Consider the following 21,980-nt stretch of genomic DNA (forward strand, 5'->3'; position numbering starts at 1 on the left):
ATGGCGGGCATCGCGGCCAAGCTGGCTAAGGACCGGGAGGCGGCCGAGGGGCTGGGCTCTCACGAGAGGGCCATCAAGTACCTCAACCAGGACTACGAGGCGCTGCGGAACGAGTGCCTGGAGGCCGGGACGCTCTTCCAGGACCCCTCCTTCCCGGCCATCCCCTCGGCCCTGGGCTTCAAGGAGTTGGGGCCCTACTCCAGCAAAACCCGGGGCATCGAGTGGAAGCGACCCACGGTAGGAAGCGCGCGGCAGGACGCGGGCAAGGCGGGGTGCCGGGCAGGGCGGGGTGCAGGCCGGCCCGCGGCGCGCTGGGGTGGGGGACAGCCCGGGTGCTGCAGCGGGGAAGCCGCAAGCCAGTACCCCGCAGTCCTGCGACACCTCCGCGCCGCCAGAGCCCAGGACTCTGTTCGAGCGTGGGGGGACTCCCGGGGCCTTCCCTCTCTTCCACCCACCATGCTTTCCTAGGCGGCTCGGGGCGAATCACTGCCCTCAGATCCCACTAGCAGGCCACTTTAGGACTTCACAAAAACTCAGGGTGATACAGGAGGCCGGGGTGAAACTTTGACTGGACTCTAGCGGGGAGCTGGAAGGGAAGGGGAATCGGGTCTGCAGGGAAGGGACGGTGAGAGGCAACATCTGCTAAACAAAGTCCGTCTCCAACTGGGGTTCTGTCTGTTCATGGACGGGGACAGGCCACAGCCTGGTCATTTTGTGACTAAGGATAGTCTCCTGCAGCCCTGGGGTTAGATTTATTTCTCCAAAGGGGAGCCAGCGATACCTCCTCATAACATTGACACTGGTAATTAACCCAGGACACGGAGGTGTCTCATGGTTTCCCTGGCGGGAATCACCGGGGAAACCTCCGGGAGCCCTCCACACCCCCTTATCCCGTCCCCCAGGGGCCCTGGGACAACTTGTGCTCCCCAATCTACTTGTCCATTCCGTTTCTTGGGGAACCCCTGAGGCTCCTCCTCCTCTGGGGCACTTCCCCAGGCTTCCCCTACCACGCCTAGGGAAGCCTGCCCTGAAGTCCAACTTCTAGATTCCCGTTATGAGAACAAGGCTTCCAGCTCTGCTTCCAGACCCAGCAGCCTCCCAGGTCACCTGTTACCCTAAATCCAGCCCATAGGTAGCGAGGGCTGCAGGAAGTGCCCTAGCCCATACTCACAGCACTTAGGTTCTCCTTGCTAATCTGCTGGGTGACCTTGAGTGAGCCGTTTAACCTCTCTGTGCCTCCATGTCTTCATCTAAAAGAAAACATGCTGCCTAAATATTTTCTTTCTTTTGTGGCCCACCAGGCCCTGCCATCATGGCCTCCTTTCAGTCTCTCAAAAAGCCAGTACTTACCTGCACGAGGCCTTCTCACCAGCAAGGCATGCCCTTACCTGGAGTTTGGCTCACTCTCATTCTTCCCAATTTAGTCACATATTCCCTCCCTAAAGAGGTCTTTTCTGACCCTTCTTAGCAGCCACCTCCCCACCTTGTTTTTCTCTCTCACCCCACTCATTTCCTTCATAGCATTGTCACAGTTTAGAAATATGATCATATGTATTTGTTCTTCCTACTGAACTGCAGGAATCATGTGTGTATTATTTACCAGTATATCCCCAGTGCCTGGCACATAACCATGCCTTTCACAGTACTCATTCATTCATTCATTCATTTACTCTCTTATTGGACAACATTGATTGAGCACCTATTACATGCCAGGCACTGTCCTGAGAGCTCAGGAGATACACCAGTGAACACAAAAGAAGTGACCGTTTGTAGAATGAATGGATGCAGGATTGTAATGAGCCTCAGATGAAATTATGGTTGTGAAAGTGATACACTGACCTGACTCGGTGCCTCACGCCTGTAATCCCAGCACTATGGGAGGCCAAGGTGGGAGGATCGCTTGAGCCAGGAGTTCAAGACCAGCCTGGGCAACACAGTAAGACTTGTCTCTATAAAAAAGTAAAAAAAAAAAAAAAAAAGTGAAACACAAACCAAGAGAATGTGTTCACTTTACATTTGCATGGCACTTTACAGTTTACACAGTGAGTTCACACACTCATTCACTTCTTCTTTCATTCATTCAATAAGCATTCTCGAATACCTACTATATGCTGGACACAATGCATATGGTTTCTGCTTCTGAAGACTTACTTCTGAGGTTAGTGAGGGGACAGAGACAGGTCCCCCAACAGTTGGAAATGCCTGTGGGACTTCCAGATGAGGATATAGAGGTCTAGAGATGATCCAGGGCCACTGCTTAGGGCAGGCGGGCTGTGCACTGCACAACCAAGGAAGAGTGTGACTATTATGATCCCTATTTGCCAGTTGAAGAAATTGAGGCTTGGGAAGGTTAAATACTTGCTCAGAGTCAAGTGAATATAGGGCATAGATCCAGAACTGTGTGTAGTCCATGCATGTTGAGCCTACCCCTTACGGCTGCGCGCTCTGCCTCCGTCCTACCTTCTCAAATGCTGCTGAGGTCAGGCAAGGGGAGCACAATTGTTTCCGCTGGATTTGAACACTAGCAAGTCATTGGTGAGTTTAGCAGAGCAATTTCAATGGAAAGGTGAGGGTAGAAGCCAGATTGTTGTAGACTCCAGAGTAAAGAAGAACATGATCAACTCATTTAAGAAGGGCCCCTGGGGAGAGAGGAGAACTGATAGGTAGAGCAGGACCTGGACTTTGAGAGCCTGTGTTTTTTTCATATGAGAACAACTTGAATGTGTCATATGTTGAATCACTAGGAAGAAGGGATTAAAGATAAAGGCAGGGAGGGGGCAGTGAAACAGGGTCCCTGAGGAAGTAAGAATACGGGTTGTGGGCAGGGGAAGGGAGCAGGTTAGCCTTGCAGCAGGAGGAGCTGCTCTTCCTCGGAGAGAGGATTTCACAACACTGGCAAGAGTGGCTCCAGCGCCTGGAAGGGGGATTAAAGCAGTAAGTCCAGTGGGGTCCAAGGGCCATGCGGGGGCACCGTGAGGAGAAAGCAGGTGTGATCCGGGTGGCACATCAGATCCTCCCAGCAACCAGTCTGTTAGGAGCAAGGGCAGGTGTTGTGAGCCCCTATGTTTCCCCCAAGAAAATCAAACCTCTGAGAGGTTTCTCACTTGCTTATCTTCAGCTGGCTGAACTCGGCCTCAAACCCATGTGTCCTGTCTCCAAGTTCAGTGACTGTTATCATCAACTTCTTCAACAGTAATAATAATAGATCACATTCATGGAGTGCTCGCCAGGGCATGTTTATGCCATTATCTCATTTAACACTCAGAACAATCCTCTGTGGTGGGTATTTTCATCGTTCCCATTTTGCAGGTGAAAAAACTGAGGCTTCAAAAGGTTAAATGACTTCCCAGCGTCCTATGACCTATATAATAAGTGGCAGAGCCAGGATTCAAACCCGGGTTATCAGAATAATACAGCAAAGCCCAAACCTTCAACCCCTTTTCACTGACTGGTAAGACCCATATTTAATTCGATGCCCTACATGCTGTGCACAAGTTTCAGTTTCTGAAGCATCATTTAGATGCTTAGGTGCTTAGCACCACTCTGAACTCTGACTCCTCTAGAGAGGCTGCTAAAGGCATTAGAAAGTTTCTGAAGTATAATGGAAAAACCCTGCTGGCGTAAGTGCCTGGCACACTCAGGATTATCAGTGTGATTCTTTATAATAAACAGGCTCCCAGCACCAAGCCCAATCTATTCCATCAGCTGGATAAGAGCTCGCTGGCAGGCCTTGGGCCAAGCTGGCTTCCTTTGCCTCAGCAGAAGAGCATTCTGATTCTCTCTGCCATCCCCAAAACCGACAGGAGCAGAGAGAAACAAGGCAGAGGCATGAAGGGAATGTCATCTGTGGCAGACAGTGCTTCTGGAAGAGCTCCCACAATCTGAGCTAGAATGAACAGGGGCTAGATCCAAGTCTCATACAGGCAGACTTCTGCTTGACAGAGTGGGCATGCCGAGGGCCGTTGGGTGGAGGCAGGCGTGTGCAACCCAAGCGGACATGAGACGCAGGAGCAGCTCCTTCAAGGCAAGGTTGCCCGAGCCCAGAGAGGCCCAAATTTGTGCCCCAACTTCCTCTGTGGCTTTTGGGTGGGGCTCTTCAAAATCGAAACACACTCAGAGGGCTGCTGAAAGGGCTAAGAAGTGTTCAAGGTTGGCTTCCATCAGGCTGCTCATGACAGTGGCCCCTGAGGTTTTAACACCCTTGAACGCTTGGTACTAAGTCAATTAGAGACAGGGCAGGAGCAGAAAGAGTTGGCGCATTTGATCAGTAAGTTCCAATGCCAGTGCTGTCTGTTATCTGTGAGCTGTGTTAACTTTGGACACATCACTTCACCTTTTTGAGCTGTTTCCTCATCTGTAAAAGGGGGATAATACCCATTCCATGAGGTAAAGCTTTGAGCGCAGTCTCTGATGTAAGCAGGTACAGAATATATAGATGCTGTAAGTTTCATGGCCCCATGGAAGAATTCAAAAGGGTTAGATGCCCCCTGCCCTCAAAAGGGTATGTGTTAGGAAATCAGAGTGATACCTAAGTAGTAAATTGCAGAGTCCAGAGACTCTGGGACTCAGACTTGAAGGGATGAGTGAGGATTGGACTAGGAAGGACGACTTCATGGAGGAGGTGACAATGAGCCTCAAGGTATGACGCAATATGGAAAAGGAGGGAAGAGAGTGGGAAAGGAAGGAATTTCATGCAAGCAAAACAACTTGCATGCAGTAACAGAGGAGAGAGGGTGCTAACCCAGTGAACAGGGTGGCTCTGGAGTGTGGATGGTCTCAACGTCCGGCAGAAAAGGCTGGACTTGCTGCTGTGGCCCCCGGGAAACAGCACAATGAAGGAGGCTCCAGGCAGTCCAGAGTGTGTAGGGTCCAATGCCTGTCCTTCTCAGACAGAACCACCCATCCACCCATCAGGGCCCAGGGAGCAGGGGTCAGAAGGACCTCATGACACAGAGCTCTGACTGTGATGACACACTTTCCCCAGAGGGGAGGGGAAGGGGAGAAAGGGTTAGAAGACCCCACTGAGAATGGAGGCATCCTAGCTGCAGAAGCACCTGGCTGGTGGGCTAACAGCACTTTGTGGGTCTCATTCCCAGGAGATCTGCGCTGACCCCCAGTTTATCATTGGAGGAGCCACCCGCACAGACATCTGCCAAGGAGCCCTGGGTAAGTGATAGACTCAGAGCAAGCTGGGGGATCTTGTCTGTAAGGCTGTGGGTGGAAGAGATGAGGGACAACCTGTGGCTTCTCTCCCTTCCCAAGCAGCTTGGCAATTTCTATTTGCAGAAGCTCCATGGAATTTCTGGGCCCTAGCAGGCAATGTTTCTACCCTCAGCCCCATGCTGGGGCGCACAAATGAGGCCTCCTGTGTCCCCTGCACAGAGCTAGTTGCTGAGGTTACAGACATGCTGCCACTGGGAGGACCAGGGGGCTTCTGGATGTCAGCTGCCCCTTGGTATGCACCTCCTGGAGCCAGTATTACCAGTGGTTCACGAAATAGGCTCTGGGCAGAGGACCAGGTGGGAGGACTCCCCCAGACCAATGACAGCACTGAGACATCAGTTCTCTGAGGTTCAGGAACCAGGTGGGGTGACTCAGTGTAAAGAAAGAGGAAACTCTAATGCTCGCTGCTGAAGGAAGTTATAGTACCAGGGCATTCTCAGTATTTGCAAGACAAGCTCACCATGGTATCACAGTTGTAACGCTCATTTAAGTAAAATTAACTAGAGTAGCTGAATTGTCCGAAACTTGCTTTGTGGAGCCAAGTTCAGATTTGTTTCTGGAGATAGTCCTTGTTGAAGGTTTGAACCCACACGGTTCTCCAACTTTAGTATGAAAACTCCCAAAACTTCTAGGAAGTCCCAGCAATGGGGCCTGGGGCTGTTATCTAAGATTCTCATAGAATCTGCCCTCAATATTCTTTTACTCATAATAACTGCGGGCCTATAATTACTGGAGCAGATTATTTGCTCTGATAAACCATATTTTCTGCCATCAGCCTCAGCTGGCTGGCTCCCCAGGCAAGTTCATCAGTAACAAAATCAATCAACTAGAGTTGTACCTCCTGTCCTCACCCACCTAGCAGAGGTTCTGTTACTCATAGATTCCTAATACCAGCTGATAACAGCTAATATTTATCTCTAAGGCACTGTGATTATTCCCATTTTATAGATGAGGATGCAGAGGTCTTCCTACAGCTAAAGTGGGGGCTGGTACCCCTGACCCCAGGGTATGTTTAAATCCTGAGCTAGGCTCCCTAAGAGGGGACCTGGAAAATGTTCTAGCCCTGAGGAATGTCAGAGCATCGTGTGAATCATTAGGACAGACAGACTGTGAGGGAGAACGTGACCTGGGCGGGAAAGCTTGTCTGAGCTCAGGCTCCGCAGATTCCTGAGATGCCAGAGCACATTCTCACCTGCAGAAAACACTCCTTTCATTTCTTTTCTTCTCGCCCCACAAAAGATAGAAGATAGAGGTCCTTGAGCACCCAAGGTGGATCCTCCAGGAAAATCTGTTCATTAGAGAGAACAGAATCGATAGAAACTTTGACCAACCCCAGGGGCTTTAGAGAATCCAGAAACAGATGGCGCGGTGGCTCACATCTGTAATCCCAGCACTTTGGGAGGCCGAGGCAGGCGGATCGCCTGAGGTCAGGAGTTAGAGACCAGCCTGGCCAACATAGTGAAACCCTGTCTCTACTAAAAATACAAAAAAATTAGCTGGACGTGGTGGTGGGTGCCTGTAATCCCAGCTACTCAGGAGGCTGAGGCAGGAGAATTGCTTGAACCCAGAAGGCGGAGGTTGCAGTGAGTGGAGATCACACCACTGCACTCCAGCCAGGGCGACAGAGAGAGACCCCATCTCAAAAAAAAAAAAAAAGAGCGAGATAATCTAGAAACAAACACAGCAACTGCCTAACATCTGCTTCAAAGTTTAACAACACCTTAAGGGCCAAAGTGTAAGCAACAAATACATGATTTAAGTCCTGTGTAAATACCACTGGGCCAATTGGAGAGGAGACAGCAAAGGTTAACATTCCTGGGAGAAATTTCCCTCCCAGGGGAATTATAAACCAGGTGAAATGTAAACCTTTTAAAAATTTCTTAGTACCTAGTCTGTAATTTCTCAGGGGTGTGTGTGTGGGTGTGTGTGGGTGTGTGTGTGTGTGTGTGTGTGTGTGTAATGCAGTATTGGTCATTTTGTTCTTTCAGCCTTTTATTTTGGAGGACTCTAGTTAGATCACAGTCTGTGAAATGTGGTATACTGTACTCTCACCCTGATTCTGGCACCTGGCCAGCAGGTGCTGATGGGGCCTTGACCTTCACCAAATCCCAACAGCCTCACAAGCACCAGGAACAGAGGCCATGGCAGCGACACTCTGCGACATGGCCAGAGATATGAGCCTAGACTCAGCTCTGTTGTTAGTCCCAAGACTGGGCAAGTAATTACCTGGAACTTCCATCTGGAACCTCCGTCTCTTCCAAAAACGGAGAAGGAAGGAGGGTGAATGAAGTGACCTCAGACACCCCTATGATGTTGTATTCAGCTATTCTAAAGCCATTCCCTGGTTTCTAACCAGCTATTCCTCACTCCTTGTGCTAGAGGGTTAGAGCACTACAAGATCATCCTTTTTTCCCTCTTTCTCTTTTTTTTTTTTTTTTTTTTTTTTTTTTTTGTTTGACAGGGTCTCACTCTGTTCCCCAGGGCTGGAGTGCACTGGCAGGATCTTGGCTCACTGCAGCCTTAGCCTCCTGGGCTCGAGTGATCCTCCCACCTCAGCCTTCTGAGTACCTGGGACTACAGGCACACGCCACCACACCTGGCTAATTTTTGTATTTTTTGTAGAGACCGGGTCTTGCCATGTTGCACAGGCTGGTCTTGAACTTCTGAGCTCAAGTGTTCCACCCACCTCATTCTCCCAAAGTGCTGGGATTACAGGCGTGAGCCACTGCACCCAGCCAAGATCATTCTTTTATTACACACATAAGGAGTAATAACAGCACCCATCACCTGCATAACAGTAGGCAATTCATGGAGCATTTTTTCACCACAGTATGTCGTGTACTCATCCCAAATCTAAAGTAAATATTTTCACCTCATTGTACAGATAAAAAAACTGAGCCACAGAGAGCGGAGGGGAAGTGTAAAGCCACACAGCTAATAATTGCCAAAGGATTGAACCCTGGTCTGATTTTAAGTCCTACACTCTTCCTAACCCATGCTCCCTCCAGTTTGCCATAGTGCTGTGCTGAGGAACCATTCTCAGCAAAATTCATCTTCTCTACCTGCGCTTTCTACCCTGAGCCTTACTCAGTTCCCCCAGGGAACTTGGGCAGGTGACATTCTTAGACTTGTGCACTTTGCAATGCCCTGCCCTGTTTACTGTGCTGCCCAGCAATGCTTAATCCACAAACACCCACCCTCCTTCCCAGAAGGCTCAGCTTCCAAGCTTCACCAAAGTCATTTAAACCATGTTTACAGAGCTGCTCTCACCAAGAGCCATCTCCATTGCAGACCATAGTTGTGTAAGAATTGATTCAGCAGAGAAAAATCTACCCTTCTGGAGGAAGGGCTGGAGACCCAGCTGGAGCCTCCACTGGCTGACCCTGCAGCTAAATATGGCTCTGAAATTGTGGGGTGGTAACCACATTCTTACAGGTGCTTGCCGCTTGAAATGGCTCCCAAGGACCCAGGAAGCTCCAAGGCTGAGCTGCTCCTGCCTCTGGTGCTTTACTTTGCACAGGGTCACCACTGAGCTCTCCCCACAGCCTTACAGCTCACAGACGAAGGCAGCTACCCCAGCCAGGAAGGCATCGGTCACCTTTCAGGCCTCTGGCTTCCTGGGGTAGAGCCCAAGGCTGCCAAGGCTATTGAAACAGCACACCCCCATTTCATTGTAACCCAGCAAATGTTCCCTGGGCCCCTCAGAGGTGGGTCAACCTGCCTCCTCCTCAAGATGTCACATGGACCCCCAGAGCACCCACTGGGAGGTGTTTAGCTACAGGGTGCCCCACCCCACAGCCTAGCTCAGCAGAGAGTGGGGAAGGGGCAAGACCAATGGGAAAGGCAAGCCAGATGAGGAAGTTTCCAGTCCTGTTCCTTCTACCACTCATTAGCCACTTATTTGGACCCAACCCCTCTGAGCCTCAGTTTCCTCTTCTGTGAAATGGGAATAATGATAAGGCTCCCTTCCCAGGGCTGTGGAGAAAAGTGAGATTTATACAGGCAAACACACTTGGCACACTATAGAATCCCAGACAAATTTGAGGGACCGGGGTTATCATTACTGATTCCAGTTATGTGAAAAGTCCTTTTGCCAAATTGCCAAAGAAAAAGAGGGTGGTGGAGGAAGAGAAAAGGAGGAGGAGAAAATAAGTTGGGTTGGAAACCAGATCCTTGTCCTTGAAAATTTCATAATCTAAGGGTGGAAATGCCAAAACGAGGAGAGACAAACTTGTGGCCTGTGTTTGGGCAACACACAGATTGAAACTCAGAAGAAGGAGAAACATATGGGGAGAAAATGAACACAAAGGGGTCAGATCCTCAATTTTAAAAATTGAATAAGTGTTTTAAATAATTTTTATTTCTTTTCCTTTCTTTTTCTTTCTTTTTTTTTTTTTTTTTGAGACAGGGTCTTGCTGTGTTGCCCAGACTAGAGTGCAGTAACACAACCATAGCTCACTGCAGCCTCGACCTCCTGGGCTCAAGCAATCCTCCCACCTCAGCTTCCCGAGTAGCCAGGACTACAGGCATGCGCCACCTCACCTGGCTAATTTTTGTATGTGTCTGTGTGGAGATGGGGTCTCACTGTGTTGCCCAGGCTGGTCTCAAATTCCTGGGCTCAAGCAATCCTCCTGCCTTGTCCTCCCAAGTGCTGGGATTACAGGTGCGAGTCACCACACGTGGCAAATAATTTTTAAATTATAAATTTAAAAATGCATTTTTATAATAGGTACCTTTAAAAATGTTAATAGACTTTTTTTTAAGAACAGTGTTAGGTTTATAGAAAAGCTGAGATGACAATACAGGAAGTTCCAGATACCTCATACCCAGTTTCCCCTGTTATTAACATGTTAACATCAGTGTGGTACACATGTTACAATGAATCAGCATTGATGCAGTATTATTAAAGTCCATGCTTTGCGCAGATTCTCTTAGTTTTCCCCTAAGGTTCTTTCTCTGTTCCGGGATCCCATCCAGGACCCCACGTTTCATTTAGCTGCCAAGTCTCCTTCGGCTCCCCTGGGCTGTGACGGTCTCTCAGTCTTTCCTTGATTTTGATGACCTTGACAAAAGTTTTGGGGAATATTAGTCAGAGATTTTGTAGGATGCCTGTCTGTTGGAATTTGTGGTGCCTTTTTAATAAGTATGCAGTGGCTCACACCTGTAATCCCAGTGCTTTGGGAGGCTGAGGCAAGAGGATCACTTGAACCCAAGAGTTTGGGACCAGCTTGGGCAACATAGCAAAACACTGTCTCTACAAAAAAATTACCTGGGCTTGGTGGCACATGCCTGTAGTCCCAGCTACTCAGGAGGCTGAAGCAGGAGGATCACTTGAGCCCAGGAGGTAGAAGCTGCTATGAGCTGTGCACTCCAGCCTGGTTCTGGAGCCACTGCACTCCAGCCTGGGCGACAGAGGGAAAACTTATCTCAAAAAATAAATAAATAAGTACCCATGTAGTTAAAATTTTTAAAGACTAGCAAATAGATGTTGGCTGTTTTGATGGAGAAAGTAAATCCATTCTTTTTCTTAAATATGATCTCTTCACCACCAGTCCCAGCACCCCCCTTACCAGCCTCCCAGGGCACTGTCCATGGCCACATTGTCCATGGGCCATCATGTCCCCTCGGCTTCTCTTCTGGTTGTACATGCTCTTGCACTTTTCTCCCTTGTGGCTGCCATCCACACGCCCAGCTGCCTTCCCTCTGCATTTAAGATCTAAGATCTTAGAGACGAGATGAAACATCTCTTGCCTTAGTGCATCTAAGACAGCTCATAAACAGGTCCAGGTGAACCGCTAACACTGCTGTATTGCTTGGAGGCCCCTGTCCCACCCTGGCTGCCCCAGCTTTGGCCATGGTACCCACGGTCTCCAGCTACATCAGATGCCTGAAGAACAAATCTCTCCTTAGCTCTCCCTGCCCCCTCTCCAGGAGTAGGAGCAGTGGGACCCCCTGAAAGAATCCCCCATTTCCCATATACTTTCCTGCAAAGCCACAGGGTGTGCAGAGCGGGATTCCAGGGCTCCAGCCTGCTCCCCATGGGCCTGTGGATCCAGGGGTGACTCTTTGCCTGTTTGGGTGCCTCTTTAGATTTTCCACCAGCTTCCTGTGGCCAGGAGCCAGACCACGCCCCTATATGGCCATAGTTGTCTTATCTTGTCTCTGAGATTAGAAGGTTGGAACAGATTTTCCTGATGCCCCACTACTTCTGACATTCTGTGACTTTAGAATGTTACCTTCCTCGACAGCCCCCTGCACCCTCACACATCTGGCTTTAGCTGGACTGGTGTTTGTGAGGAATGATGTCTCCACCTTGTTCAGCACCAGTCCCCAAGCAGACCAGCCAAGGGACACTCATCTGGGGATTTGAGAAATGAAGGACCGTGTGTTCCATGAGGTCTGGTGGGGTCCTGGCTAGCAACACTGTCTGGATGATTGAGCCCCAGGAGGAGGTGGCCTGGCCAGCAGGTGTGCAGTGAGGCCACCTCTAGACCACCCCTGTCCCGTAGAGCTTCTAGTGATGATGGAAACGGTAGATATCTGCACTGCCCCAAACAGCAGCACTAGCCCTGTATGGCTGTGGAGCACTTGAAATATGACTCATGCAACTGAAAAACTGAATTTGTAATTTTATTTAATTTAAATGTAAATAGCCACATGTTCCTTGTGGCTGCTGTACTGCACAGCAGCAGACTGTTGAGCTCTGGAATCCAGCCTCTCAGCCTTTACTCTCCATAGCAGGATAGTATTCACATTGGAGCCAGGCAATGCACAGACGTCAATAAACAGGCAGGGCACAGTGGCACATGCCTGTAATCCCAACACTTTGGGAGGCTGAGGTGGGAGGATCCTTTGAGCCCAGGAGTTCAAGACCAGCCAAGCAACATAATGAGAACCCATTTCCACACACAAAAAATTTTTTTTTAATTAGCTGGGCATGGCAGTGTGCACCTGTAGTTCCAGCTACTTGGGAGGCTGAGGTGGGAGGATCACTTTGAGCCCAGGAGGTCAAGGCTGCAGTGAGTCATGATTGCACCATGACATTCTAGCCTGGGTGATGGAGTGAGACCTTGTCTCAAAATAAACAGCTAAACCTACATCAATAAACATCTGTAAATATCTGGGTAGAGAATGAGGACTTGGTGTCTGGCAGTTAGGGATTGGCCTCTTATACTGCCACGTACTGGCTCTGTCATTTTGAGTGGATCACTATCCTCTTCACACCTCAGTTTCCTCATCCATGAAATGAAGATAATAATAGTGTCTACTCTCAAGACCATCCTGGCCAACACAGTGAAACCCCATCTCTACAAAAATACAATACAAAATACAAAAAATTAGCCAGGCGTGTGGCACGCACCTGTAGTCCCAGCTACTCAGGAGGCTGAGGCAGGAGAATCGCTTGAACCTGAGAGGTGGAGGTTGCAGTGATCCAAGATAGCACCACTGCACTCCAGCCTGGGCAACAGAGCGAGACTCCATCTCAAAAAATAAAAATAAAATAATAGTGTATACTGGCCGGGTGTGGGGGCTCATGTCTCTAATCCCAGCACCGTGGGAGGCCGTGGTGGGTGGATCACTTGATATCAGGAGTTCGAGAGCAGCCTGGCCAATGTGGTGAAACCCTGTCTCTACTAAAAATACAAAAATTACCCAGGCACGGTGGCACACACCTGTAATCCCAGCTACTCAGAAGGCTGAGCAGGAGAATCACTTGAACCCGGGAGACGGAGGTTGCAGTGAGCCATGATCACACCCATCCTGGGCAATAGAGCGAGACTCCATCTCAAAAAAAAAAAAAATTGTGTCTACCTCAGAGGACTGTAAAGATGAAATGAAATAATAGACATAAAGCTCAGAGCTCCAGAGGCTGGTACATAGTAAAGGTTTAATCTATGCAGATTGCACGTTGTCTTTGGGGAGAGTACAGCTGGAGGGGAGTACTGTCAAATGAGGTTGGGTCGCTGAGGTGGAGACACATTGTGGCACATCTTGAATACCCGACTGGGTCCCGGCTTTAGCACTTGACATTGGCGGCCACCTAAGTTTTGAAGAGGGGTGTGACAGAGGAGGTGGTGTCCCAGGGGGAAGCTCCGGAAACTCAGAGGAGTTTCCTGCTGTAATTTTCTTGGGTCACACAATGGTCATGGCCTCCTGACGTTTCCCACAAAGGGCCAGAGGCCCTTCAGTGCCAAGGAACGTGGACTCTCTCCTCTCCCAGCACATACACGTGCTTCCAGTACCTTGTGATCTTTAGCCATAAGTTTCCACTCACCCATCTGCAGAATGGGAACAATGACGATGTTTGCGTCCTTTGTTTTTCTTTTCCTACAAGGCAGGGAACTTTAAGACTACGTGACAGAAAGGTGCCACTGGAACCCAGGGCCTCGTGGGGTTCCTCCGTCTCTCGGGGGACCAGGATCAGAGTGAGAAAGTTTCCCACGTTCATTCTTGTTGGTCCCATTCTCAGGATGATGTTTCTCCTGTATTTTACTACCCCAGCCCAAGCGAGACTTTAGTAGTTCAGCTCTGTGAATCCCCCCAGGAAGTCAGGAAAATAGATACTGTCTTTGTGGTTCCTCCAGGAGCTAAGAAAGGAGAGTTCCTGAAGAGCAGGAATTTAAGACAGGAATTGGCAGCCAAGGGCAAGGTTCCACCTCCTCCTATTCTTCTATTCCCCCATTACTCCAAGGCAGGCCTCAGTTCTCACCTGGCTCAGGATGGCTCAGGATGCCTACAGGTGGTCCCAGAATTGTAATGGCTTGACATGCAATTTTTCTGCTTTACGATGGCATGAAAGCAATACACATTCAGTAGAAACTGTACTTGAAGTACCCATACAACCATTCTGTTTTTCACTTTCAGTACAGTATTCAATAAATTACATTGAGATGTTCAACATTTTATTTTAAAACAGGCTTTGCCTCCTTAGATAATTTTGCCCAACTATAGGCTACTGTAAGTGTTCTGAGCACAATTAAGGTAGGCTAGGCTAAGCTATGGTGTTAGGTAGTGTCAACAAAATAGTCAAATTCTGTGAAATATTTAAAGAGGTTTATTCTGAGCCAAATATGAGTGACAGAAGAGAAGCTCCCGTCTGCTCAGCTTCCCAGCTCAGGTGCCTTTCCAAACCACACATCGGCAGGGAGACAGTGGGAACATCTCAGGTCCAGGGTACCTTGGGAACTGCAGAGCAGCTGGGTGGCCTGACACTGGCATTTCTCAGTGTTGGCTCCATTCTCTTACTGGCACCCCCAGGTGGGAGACTCTGTTAGCAGGTGTGTCTTACTATCCCTGGCTTCCTGGTGTGCATTACAGTTCAGACTTCTTCTATGGGGTCTGTGATGACAGCACAGCAGGGATGGGGAGGAAGAGGGTGGGTTTGCCTGCGCCTCTGGGGAGGGCAGCCATCAGGACGGAGCAGCCACCTCTGCTGGGGTACTGGAGATAAAAACTCTGATATCAGCTAGTGACCGTGGGGGCGATGGCCCAGGAGGGTCAGGGCTGCAGGGAACAGGGACACAAAAACGACAAAACATGCAACAGGTCATGTCCTCCTGGTCCAGGGCACGGCTGAGACAGGCAAGGGACTCGAGAGAGGGAGAGTGAACGTCAAGCCCCAGCACCCTCGCCTCCCTCCCATCCTCCCTTTTAGGGCCTCCCTTCTGGCAGATAGGGCAGGGAGAAGGGAAAGGAAAGGCCTGGGACACGTGGTTTGGATCACTGGCTGTGGCTCACAGTTCTGATGTGTGTGCAGTTTAGGGAAGGAGGCTGAAGACTTCTTGTTAATAAGGGTGGGGCATGAGTAAAATGGAGGATCTGCCCCCTCCCCTCTCAGCCCCGATACAAATGAAGGATGATTGTACATGCATGGGGAATTCCACTTAGGGGATATCCTTTTCTGGGCTGCTGCCAGACTGTGAAATGAGTAACAAAGGGATGGCCCAGGGTGACTCATCAGCTACCCTCTCGCAGGCCTAGCATGCTGGCGGGGTGTGCATTTCCTCTAGAGAAGCCCCTCCCTGCCAGTTTCAGAGGGGTGGCCCTGAATTGGCTTTTCAGAGGTTCCTTCTCCTCCCTTCCAAAGCGAAGACTCACAGCTGCCTGAAAATGTGGCTCTCTGCCTTCTTGGGCTGCCTAGGACCTTGAGAGATGTGTCTCTCTGGGACAGGGTGTCAGGTCTGCTGGAGATTGTTAAAATGCTGTTGTCTCAGGAAGGATGAAATTTAGCCAGGAGCAGTCTTCAGTATCTTGGTCTGTTTATCGTGTATCTAGCTGTCAGCGTGTAAAGCAAAAGGTCTAAAGAAATACAACACAAAACAAGTACGATTTGAGATCCATCAGGGTTTCTCAACCTTGGCAAAACTGACTGGGTAATTGTTCATTGTAGGGGGCTGTCCTGTGAATTATAGGATGTTTAGCTGCATCCTTGGCCTCTACCCACACACCCCCGTGTGCCACTCAAAAATGTCTGCAGACCTTGCCAAATGTCCCCTGGGGGCTTGGAGTTAGGGGCGCATGTAATGCCCCCAACTGAGAACCACTGGCAGAGCAGGAGTGAAGGGGGAAGTACTATGGGGGTCACTGGGCACACAGAATGCCATTTGGGGAGCCTGGTACAAGGGAGTGGCCGGATGGGAGGTAGGAATAGCAGTGGTAATCAGTAGGTGAGTTGCTGAAGATAAACTAAATAAACTTTCCAGCATTGCTTCAATCTAATCCAGCCACAATTATGAGTAAATACTATAGGAAAGGAGAAAACATTGCATGTACGGGGTCAGGGCAGCATTGCTGGGATATTTGAGCCTGTGGGAGGGGAGCTCCAGCTTCCCACTAGCATTGGGAGGAACACAGCAAAGGAGGAGAAGGGCCCTCCCTGCTTGTTGGAGAATGGTTCCCCTGGCAGGCCATTCCGTCTGCTCAGCTTCCCAGCTCAGGTGCCTTTCCAAACCACACGTCAGCAGGGAGACAGTGGGAACATCTCAGGTCCAGGGTACCTTGGGAACTGCAGAGCAGCTGGGTGGCCTGACACTGGCATTTCTCAGTGTTGGCTCCATTCTCTTACTGGCACCCCCAGGTGGGAGACTCTGTTAGCAGGTGTATCTTACTATCCCTGGCTCCCTGGTATGCATTACAGTTCAGACTCCCAAGCACAAGCTCCCTGTTTTGTCACACCTGTATCTAGTGTGTAACAATCCACCCCAAAACAAATGGCTTGAAACACAAGGCATTTTGTTCTCTCTCATGGTTCTGAAGGATGACGGGGCTGAGCTGGGCAACTCTCTCCCGGTCTCTCAGGTGGTTGCAATCAGATGGGGATGGGGACAGAGTCATCTGAAGGCCCCCTCAACCACGTCTGGTGCCAGGGATGAAGGGTGGATCAGCTGGGGTTCCAGGGATCTCTGTCTCCTTTGTGGTCTCCCCATCACAGGGACTTGAAAGTAGCTGAACATCTTACAGCAGCTCATGTCCCAAGAGAAAGCCCTGGGAGCTGTCTCATCTTTATGACCTAGGCTTGGAAGTCACATAGCATCACTTCTGCCATATCCTATTCATTGAGATCAATGAAGGCTCACCCAGGATCAAAGGGAAGGGACATGGAGCCCACTTCTAGAGGGAGAGTGGCAGGGTTCTGGAAGAACATGTGAAACCAGAAACATTGTTGCCACCATTTTTGGAAGACACCAGGATTCCTCCCCTTTGAATAATGGCCTTCTTCTCCTTTACCAGTAATAACCCAAGCTGCTTGGACATTAGCTCTTCATGGTTTGTGGGGTGGGGAGGATGTGTTTTCTGGGACTTCCCAAGGTACACAGTAGTGAAGGACTTAACAAGCTGGGCTCATGTGCCAGCTTCAGGACTCCGCTCACCCCCAAGCGTTCTGAGATGCCCATGGGGCTCAGGAGCCCTGACTTGCACAAGCCAGCAACTGCCTTTCTGCTTCCATTCAGCCAGCTTTATTGGGCATCTGTTATAGGAAGGGCAGTGGGCTGAGACTTCAACAAAAAAGACAAAAGCAAAATACAATCCCTTCTCTATACAAGGTTCTTCCCTCTCTGTGTCCAACCAGTCCCTCCATTCTAAGTCCTTAACTCATCACCAAGCTGCCATTTTCTTCTATTCCCCCATTACTCCAAGGCAGGCCTCAGTTCTCACCTGGCTCAGGATGGCTCAGGATGCCTACAGGTGGTCCCAGAATTGTAATGGCTTGACATGCAATTTTTCTGCTTTACGATGGCATGAAAGCAATACACATTCAGTAGAAACTGTACTTGAAGTACCCATACAACCATTCTGTTTTTCACTTTCAGTACAGTATTCAATAAATTACATTGAGATGTTCAACATTTTATTTTAAAACAGGCTTTGCCTCCTTAGATAATTTTGCCCAACTGTAGGCTACTGTAAGTGTTCTGAGCACAATTAAGGTAGGCTAGGCTAAGCTATGGTGTTAGGTAGTGTCAACAAAATAGTCAAATTCTGTGAAATATTTAAAGAGGTTTATTCTGAGCCAAATATGAGTGACTAAGGCCTGTGACAAAGCCCAAGGAGGTCCTGAGAACCTGTGCCCAAGGTGGTTGGTTTACAGTTTGGTTTTATACATTTTAGGGGGGTAGAAGTTACAGGCAGATATCAATCCAGAAAGGCGGGACAACTTGAAGTGGACGGGGAAGGCACAGGGGCTGGAAGGGCTCCAAGTCACAGGTGGATTCAAAGATTTTCTGATTGGCAGTTAGTTGAAAGCATTAAGTTATTATCCAAAGACCTGGAATCAAGGCCGGGTGTGGTGGCTCACACCTGTAATTCCAGCACTTTGGGAGGCCAAGGCAGGTGGATCACTTGAGGTCAGGAGTTCGAGCCTGGCCTGGCCAACATGGTGAAACCTCGCCTCTACTAAAAATGCAAAAATTAACTGGGCATGGTGGTGTATGCCTGTAGTCCCAGCTACTCAGAGGCTGAGGCAGGAGAATCGCTTGAACCCAGGAGGTGAAGGTTGCAGTGAGCCAGGATTGCACCACTGCACTCCAGCCTGGGCGACAAGAGCCAGACTCTCTCCCAAAAAAAAAAAAAAGAAAGTGAAATCAGTTGAAAAGTGTGTCTGGGTTAAGATAAGAGGTTCTAGAGACCAAGGTTTTTATTATGTAGATGTCTCACAGATGGCCACTCTCAAAGGCAATAGATGGCAAATGTTTTCTATTCAGACCTTTAAAAGGTGCTACTAGATGCTCAGCTAATCTCTTCAGGATCAGAAAAAGACCTGAAGGGAAGGCGATTCTCTACATCAAGCTTCTCCAACCTTCGTGCTGCCCAGGATGGCTTTGAATGTGGCCCAACACAAATTTGTAAACTTTCTCAAAACATTATGAGATTTTTCCTTTTTTTTTTTTTTTTTTAGCTCATCAGCTATCGTTAGTGTTAGTGTATTTTATGTGTGGCCCAAGACAATTCTTCTTCCAGTGTGGCCCAGGGAAGCCAAAAGATTGGACACCCCTGCTATAGAATGTAGATTTTCCCACAAGAGACAGCTTTGCAGAGACATTTCAAAATCTGTCAGAAAAAATGTATTTTGGGCTAAAATACTTGGATTTCTTTCAGGGCCTGCTATCTGTCATGTGATGCTCTACTAGAGTGTGGTTGGAATTTGGTATCTTACTGCTAGGAAGAGTCTGTTTTGTGAGTCTTAAGATCTCTGTTTTCAGTTAATGCTGGTCAGCTGTGCCTGGATTCCTAAAGGAGGAGGATGTAATGAGGCATGACAGACCTCCCTTCCCATTGGGGCCTGAACTTGTTTTTCAGGTTTACCTTGGAATCCCCTTGGCTAAGGGGACACCCATTCAGTCAGTTAAGGGGCTTAGACTTTGATTTTTAGTTTACCGTAGGCTGAGGTGTATTAAACGCATTTTCGACTTACAAGATTTTCAACTTCTGATGGATTTGTTCAGATGTAACCCCATTGTAAGTTAAGGAGCATGTATACTTGTATCTAATCCACTTTGGGCATTGCTGCCAGAAAACCTGTCCTCAGGGAGCTATGGAAGTAGTGGAGGCAAATAATTAAATGGACGGATTAATTCCAAGTTCAGATCATGTTGGGAGTCAGCTGGGATGCAGTGTGAGGATCTGGGAGGGGAACAGTAAGGGGCTGAGATACCCCAAAGGATGATTAAGGAGGGAGAGTTGGAAGGAAGGTTTCCCACAAAGAGGAAGCAGGAAGTGATTCATTCTGAAAAAGGCAAATATTTTATTATGCTTGGAGGGTCTGGTGCAGAAGAGGAAAGGGAGAGAAGGAACTTTGGCTTAAATTCCCTCAGGAGCCAGTTCAGATTACTAAGCTGGCCCGGACGTCCAACCCAATCCGCCTAGCCCCAGCCCTCTCCAGTTCCCAGCGCCCAGCCCCACAATGCCCGTCCTGCTGCCTGCCTGTTCTGGACTCTGCACTTGACCTTCCCTCTCCCTGAAAGTGCCCCTGCTCTTCCTCACCCAGCTCCTCCCTCTAAGCCTTCCTCACCCACCCCAGCCCTCCTACAGTCCCAGTCTGCCCTGTTCAGACTCAAAGCCTCATGCTCACCACCATCATCCACAACCACTGTTTGCACGTCTGTCTCCTGCCGGCCGTGAGCTCACTGCCTGAGGGCCAGCCCCAGTCTCCTCTAGACCGAGTACAGGCCTGGTGCGGAGCCAGGAATGCACCAACAAGGAGCCTGAGACTAGATCGGATGGGAAAGAGACATATCCTCCAGAGTTGACTTACGCGAGGACAGAGGTGTGCAGAGGCACAGGCAAGCTGGGCCCCAGGCGAGAAGCATGGAGTGAGGGATGTGGAGGCAGTGGAGGGCATCCGGGAGTCTGGGCTGCCCCTTGGCAGCTCTGTGTTCTGCCTGCTCTTCCTCCAAGATGAGCTCCCTCGGCCAGTGTGTGAAACGTGTGTGTGAGTGTGTCACCAGTAAACTGAGTTCTTTCCCTACTTAGTTGCAAAGAAAGAACACTCAGTTGGAAAAAAAGGCAAGAGGGTTTTATTCCTGACCAGGAGAAAGAGAAGGAGGGGGCTCTTGCTCTAAAGACACCTTCACCCCGAGCCATGGAAACTGGGGAGTTGTAAGGAGATAGGTGTGGGGCAGGGAGGTGTGTAAGCAGGTGCGGGGTCATGGTGTGGGGGTGGAGACCTCTAGACGCTCAGGCCCAGGTCATAAACATGCCTCTCCATACAATGCATGATGTGTTACCAGAAAGGGGTCCTGATCTAGAACTGAGAAAGGGTTCTTGGATCTCGCTCAAGAAAGAATTCAGGGTGAGTCCATACAGTAAAGTGAAAGCAAATTTATTATGAAAATAAAGGAATAAAAGAAAATCTACTTCATAGAGCAGCCCTGAGGGCTTCCTGACATTGCCATGGCATCTGTAAACTGTCATGGCGCTGGTGGGAGTGTAGCAGTGAGGATTGGCCAGAGGTCACTCTGGTTTTGGTGGGTTTTGGCCGGCTTCTTTACTGCAACTGTTTTATCAGCAAGGTCTTTATGACTTGTATCTTGTGCCGACTTCCTATCTCATCCTGTGACTTAGAATGCCTTAACCCTCTGGGAATGCAGCCCAGTAGGTCTCAGCCTCATTTTACTCAGCTCTTATTCAAGATGGAGTTGCTGTAGTTCACACGCCTCTGACACATGTTCAGAAATAATGGCGATTTTCTTCTACAGGTGGGGACGTTAGTATTATAATGACATGGTAAAGTTCTGAAGGTAACAAGGGGTTGCCTGTTTCAGTTTCTGCCAGTTTTGGAGGTCTTATCTCCCTCTGGTATCTGGGTCAACAAGCTCTGGCACCATCAGGGGCCAGCTTGTTTCTTTAAGCAGCTGTGCCTACAAATAAAGGGACTAAAGAAAACAGTAAGAAAACCCAGTTATTTCCTGGGGGCTGCTCTGGTATCCAGCGTGTTTTGCTTCACCAAGTGCACATTCTTCCCAGTGCAGGCACTGGGTGTAACTGTGACAGCCAGCACCAACCTGCCCACACACCTCCTGTCCTGCAGGACTGTCAGCAGCTGCTGCACGCTAGTGTGACAGAGCCACAGGTAGCTCAGGTGTGCCTCAGCCCAGCCTCTCCCGCGCTCCCTCTCCCCTGGCTTCCCAACTCTGCCTCACTTCTGTTTGTGAAGGAAAGACAGCAGTAGCAGAAGGGAAAGAAGGAGAAAATGCAGAGCAAATATTATGCTTTCCTCTTGGAAAACCTCCAGGAGCCGCAAATATTAGTAACCCAGCTGCATCCCACCTCCCAGGATGGGCTGGGCCTGTCACACAGCCAACCTTCAGGACGCGGACACCCAGGCTGGGGAGCACAGCTCTGGAAATTTACTGACATGGCCCTGAATGAATTTACCTTTTCAGTAGAAGGCCCTGGAGTTTAAAGGAGTCATTCATAAGGTCTGTCTGGGAGTGGCTTGTCCTCAGAGGAGGGTCTGGGTGGGTTGGAGTGGAAGGAAGGGCTGGGTACCCGGTGTGCTCTCCGTGGGTCCCCAAGAAAGGCAGCCCTGCTGGGGGCAGTGAAGCCCTTATCCAGGTCACGTGAGTCTTGGAAGGGGAAGGCCGCTGTGCTTAACAATTCAAAAACACAAATCAAACCTCCTTTCCCAAAAAAATTAGAAGGGATGGAGGAAGCTTGAATTCGGAGAGGATTTCCCAGAGACCCATAGGCAAAAGTGGCTTAACTGAGCTCAGTGGGTGCCCCAGAATGGGCCAGAGAGAATGACACTAAAGAGTCTT

At 49.4% G+C, this 21,980-nt stretch overlaps 1 protein-coding gene across 1 annotated transcript in view; it reads left to right on the forward strand.

The window, feature by feature from the left end:
* Nucleotides 1-21,980, forward strand: part of CAPN2 (calpain 2) — a 62,365-nt gene continuing 40,385 nt past the window's right edge. Inside the window, exons 1-2 of the mRNA XM_055233807.2 lie at nucleotides 1-237; nucleotides 5,097-5,166. Coding sequence (XP_055089782.1) covers nucleotides 1-237; nucleotides 5,097-5,166 — 307 coding nt within the window. The remainder of the gene's footprint in view (nucleotides 238-5,096; nucleotides 5,167-21,980) is intronic.

The sequence above is a fragment of the Symphalangus syndactylus genome, chromosome 19 (genome assembly GCF_028878055.3).
Source record: "Symphalangus syndactylus isolate Jambi chromosome 19, NHGRI_mSymSyn1-v2.1_pri, whole genome shotgun sequence".
Lineage (NCBI taxonomy): Eukaryota > Metazoa > Chordata > Mammalia > Primates > Hylobatidae > Symphalangus > Symphalangus syndactylus.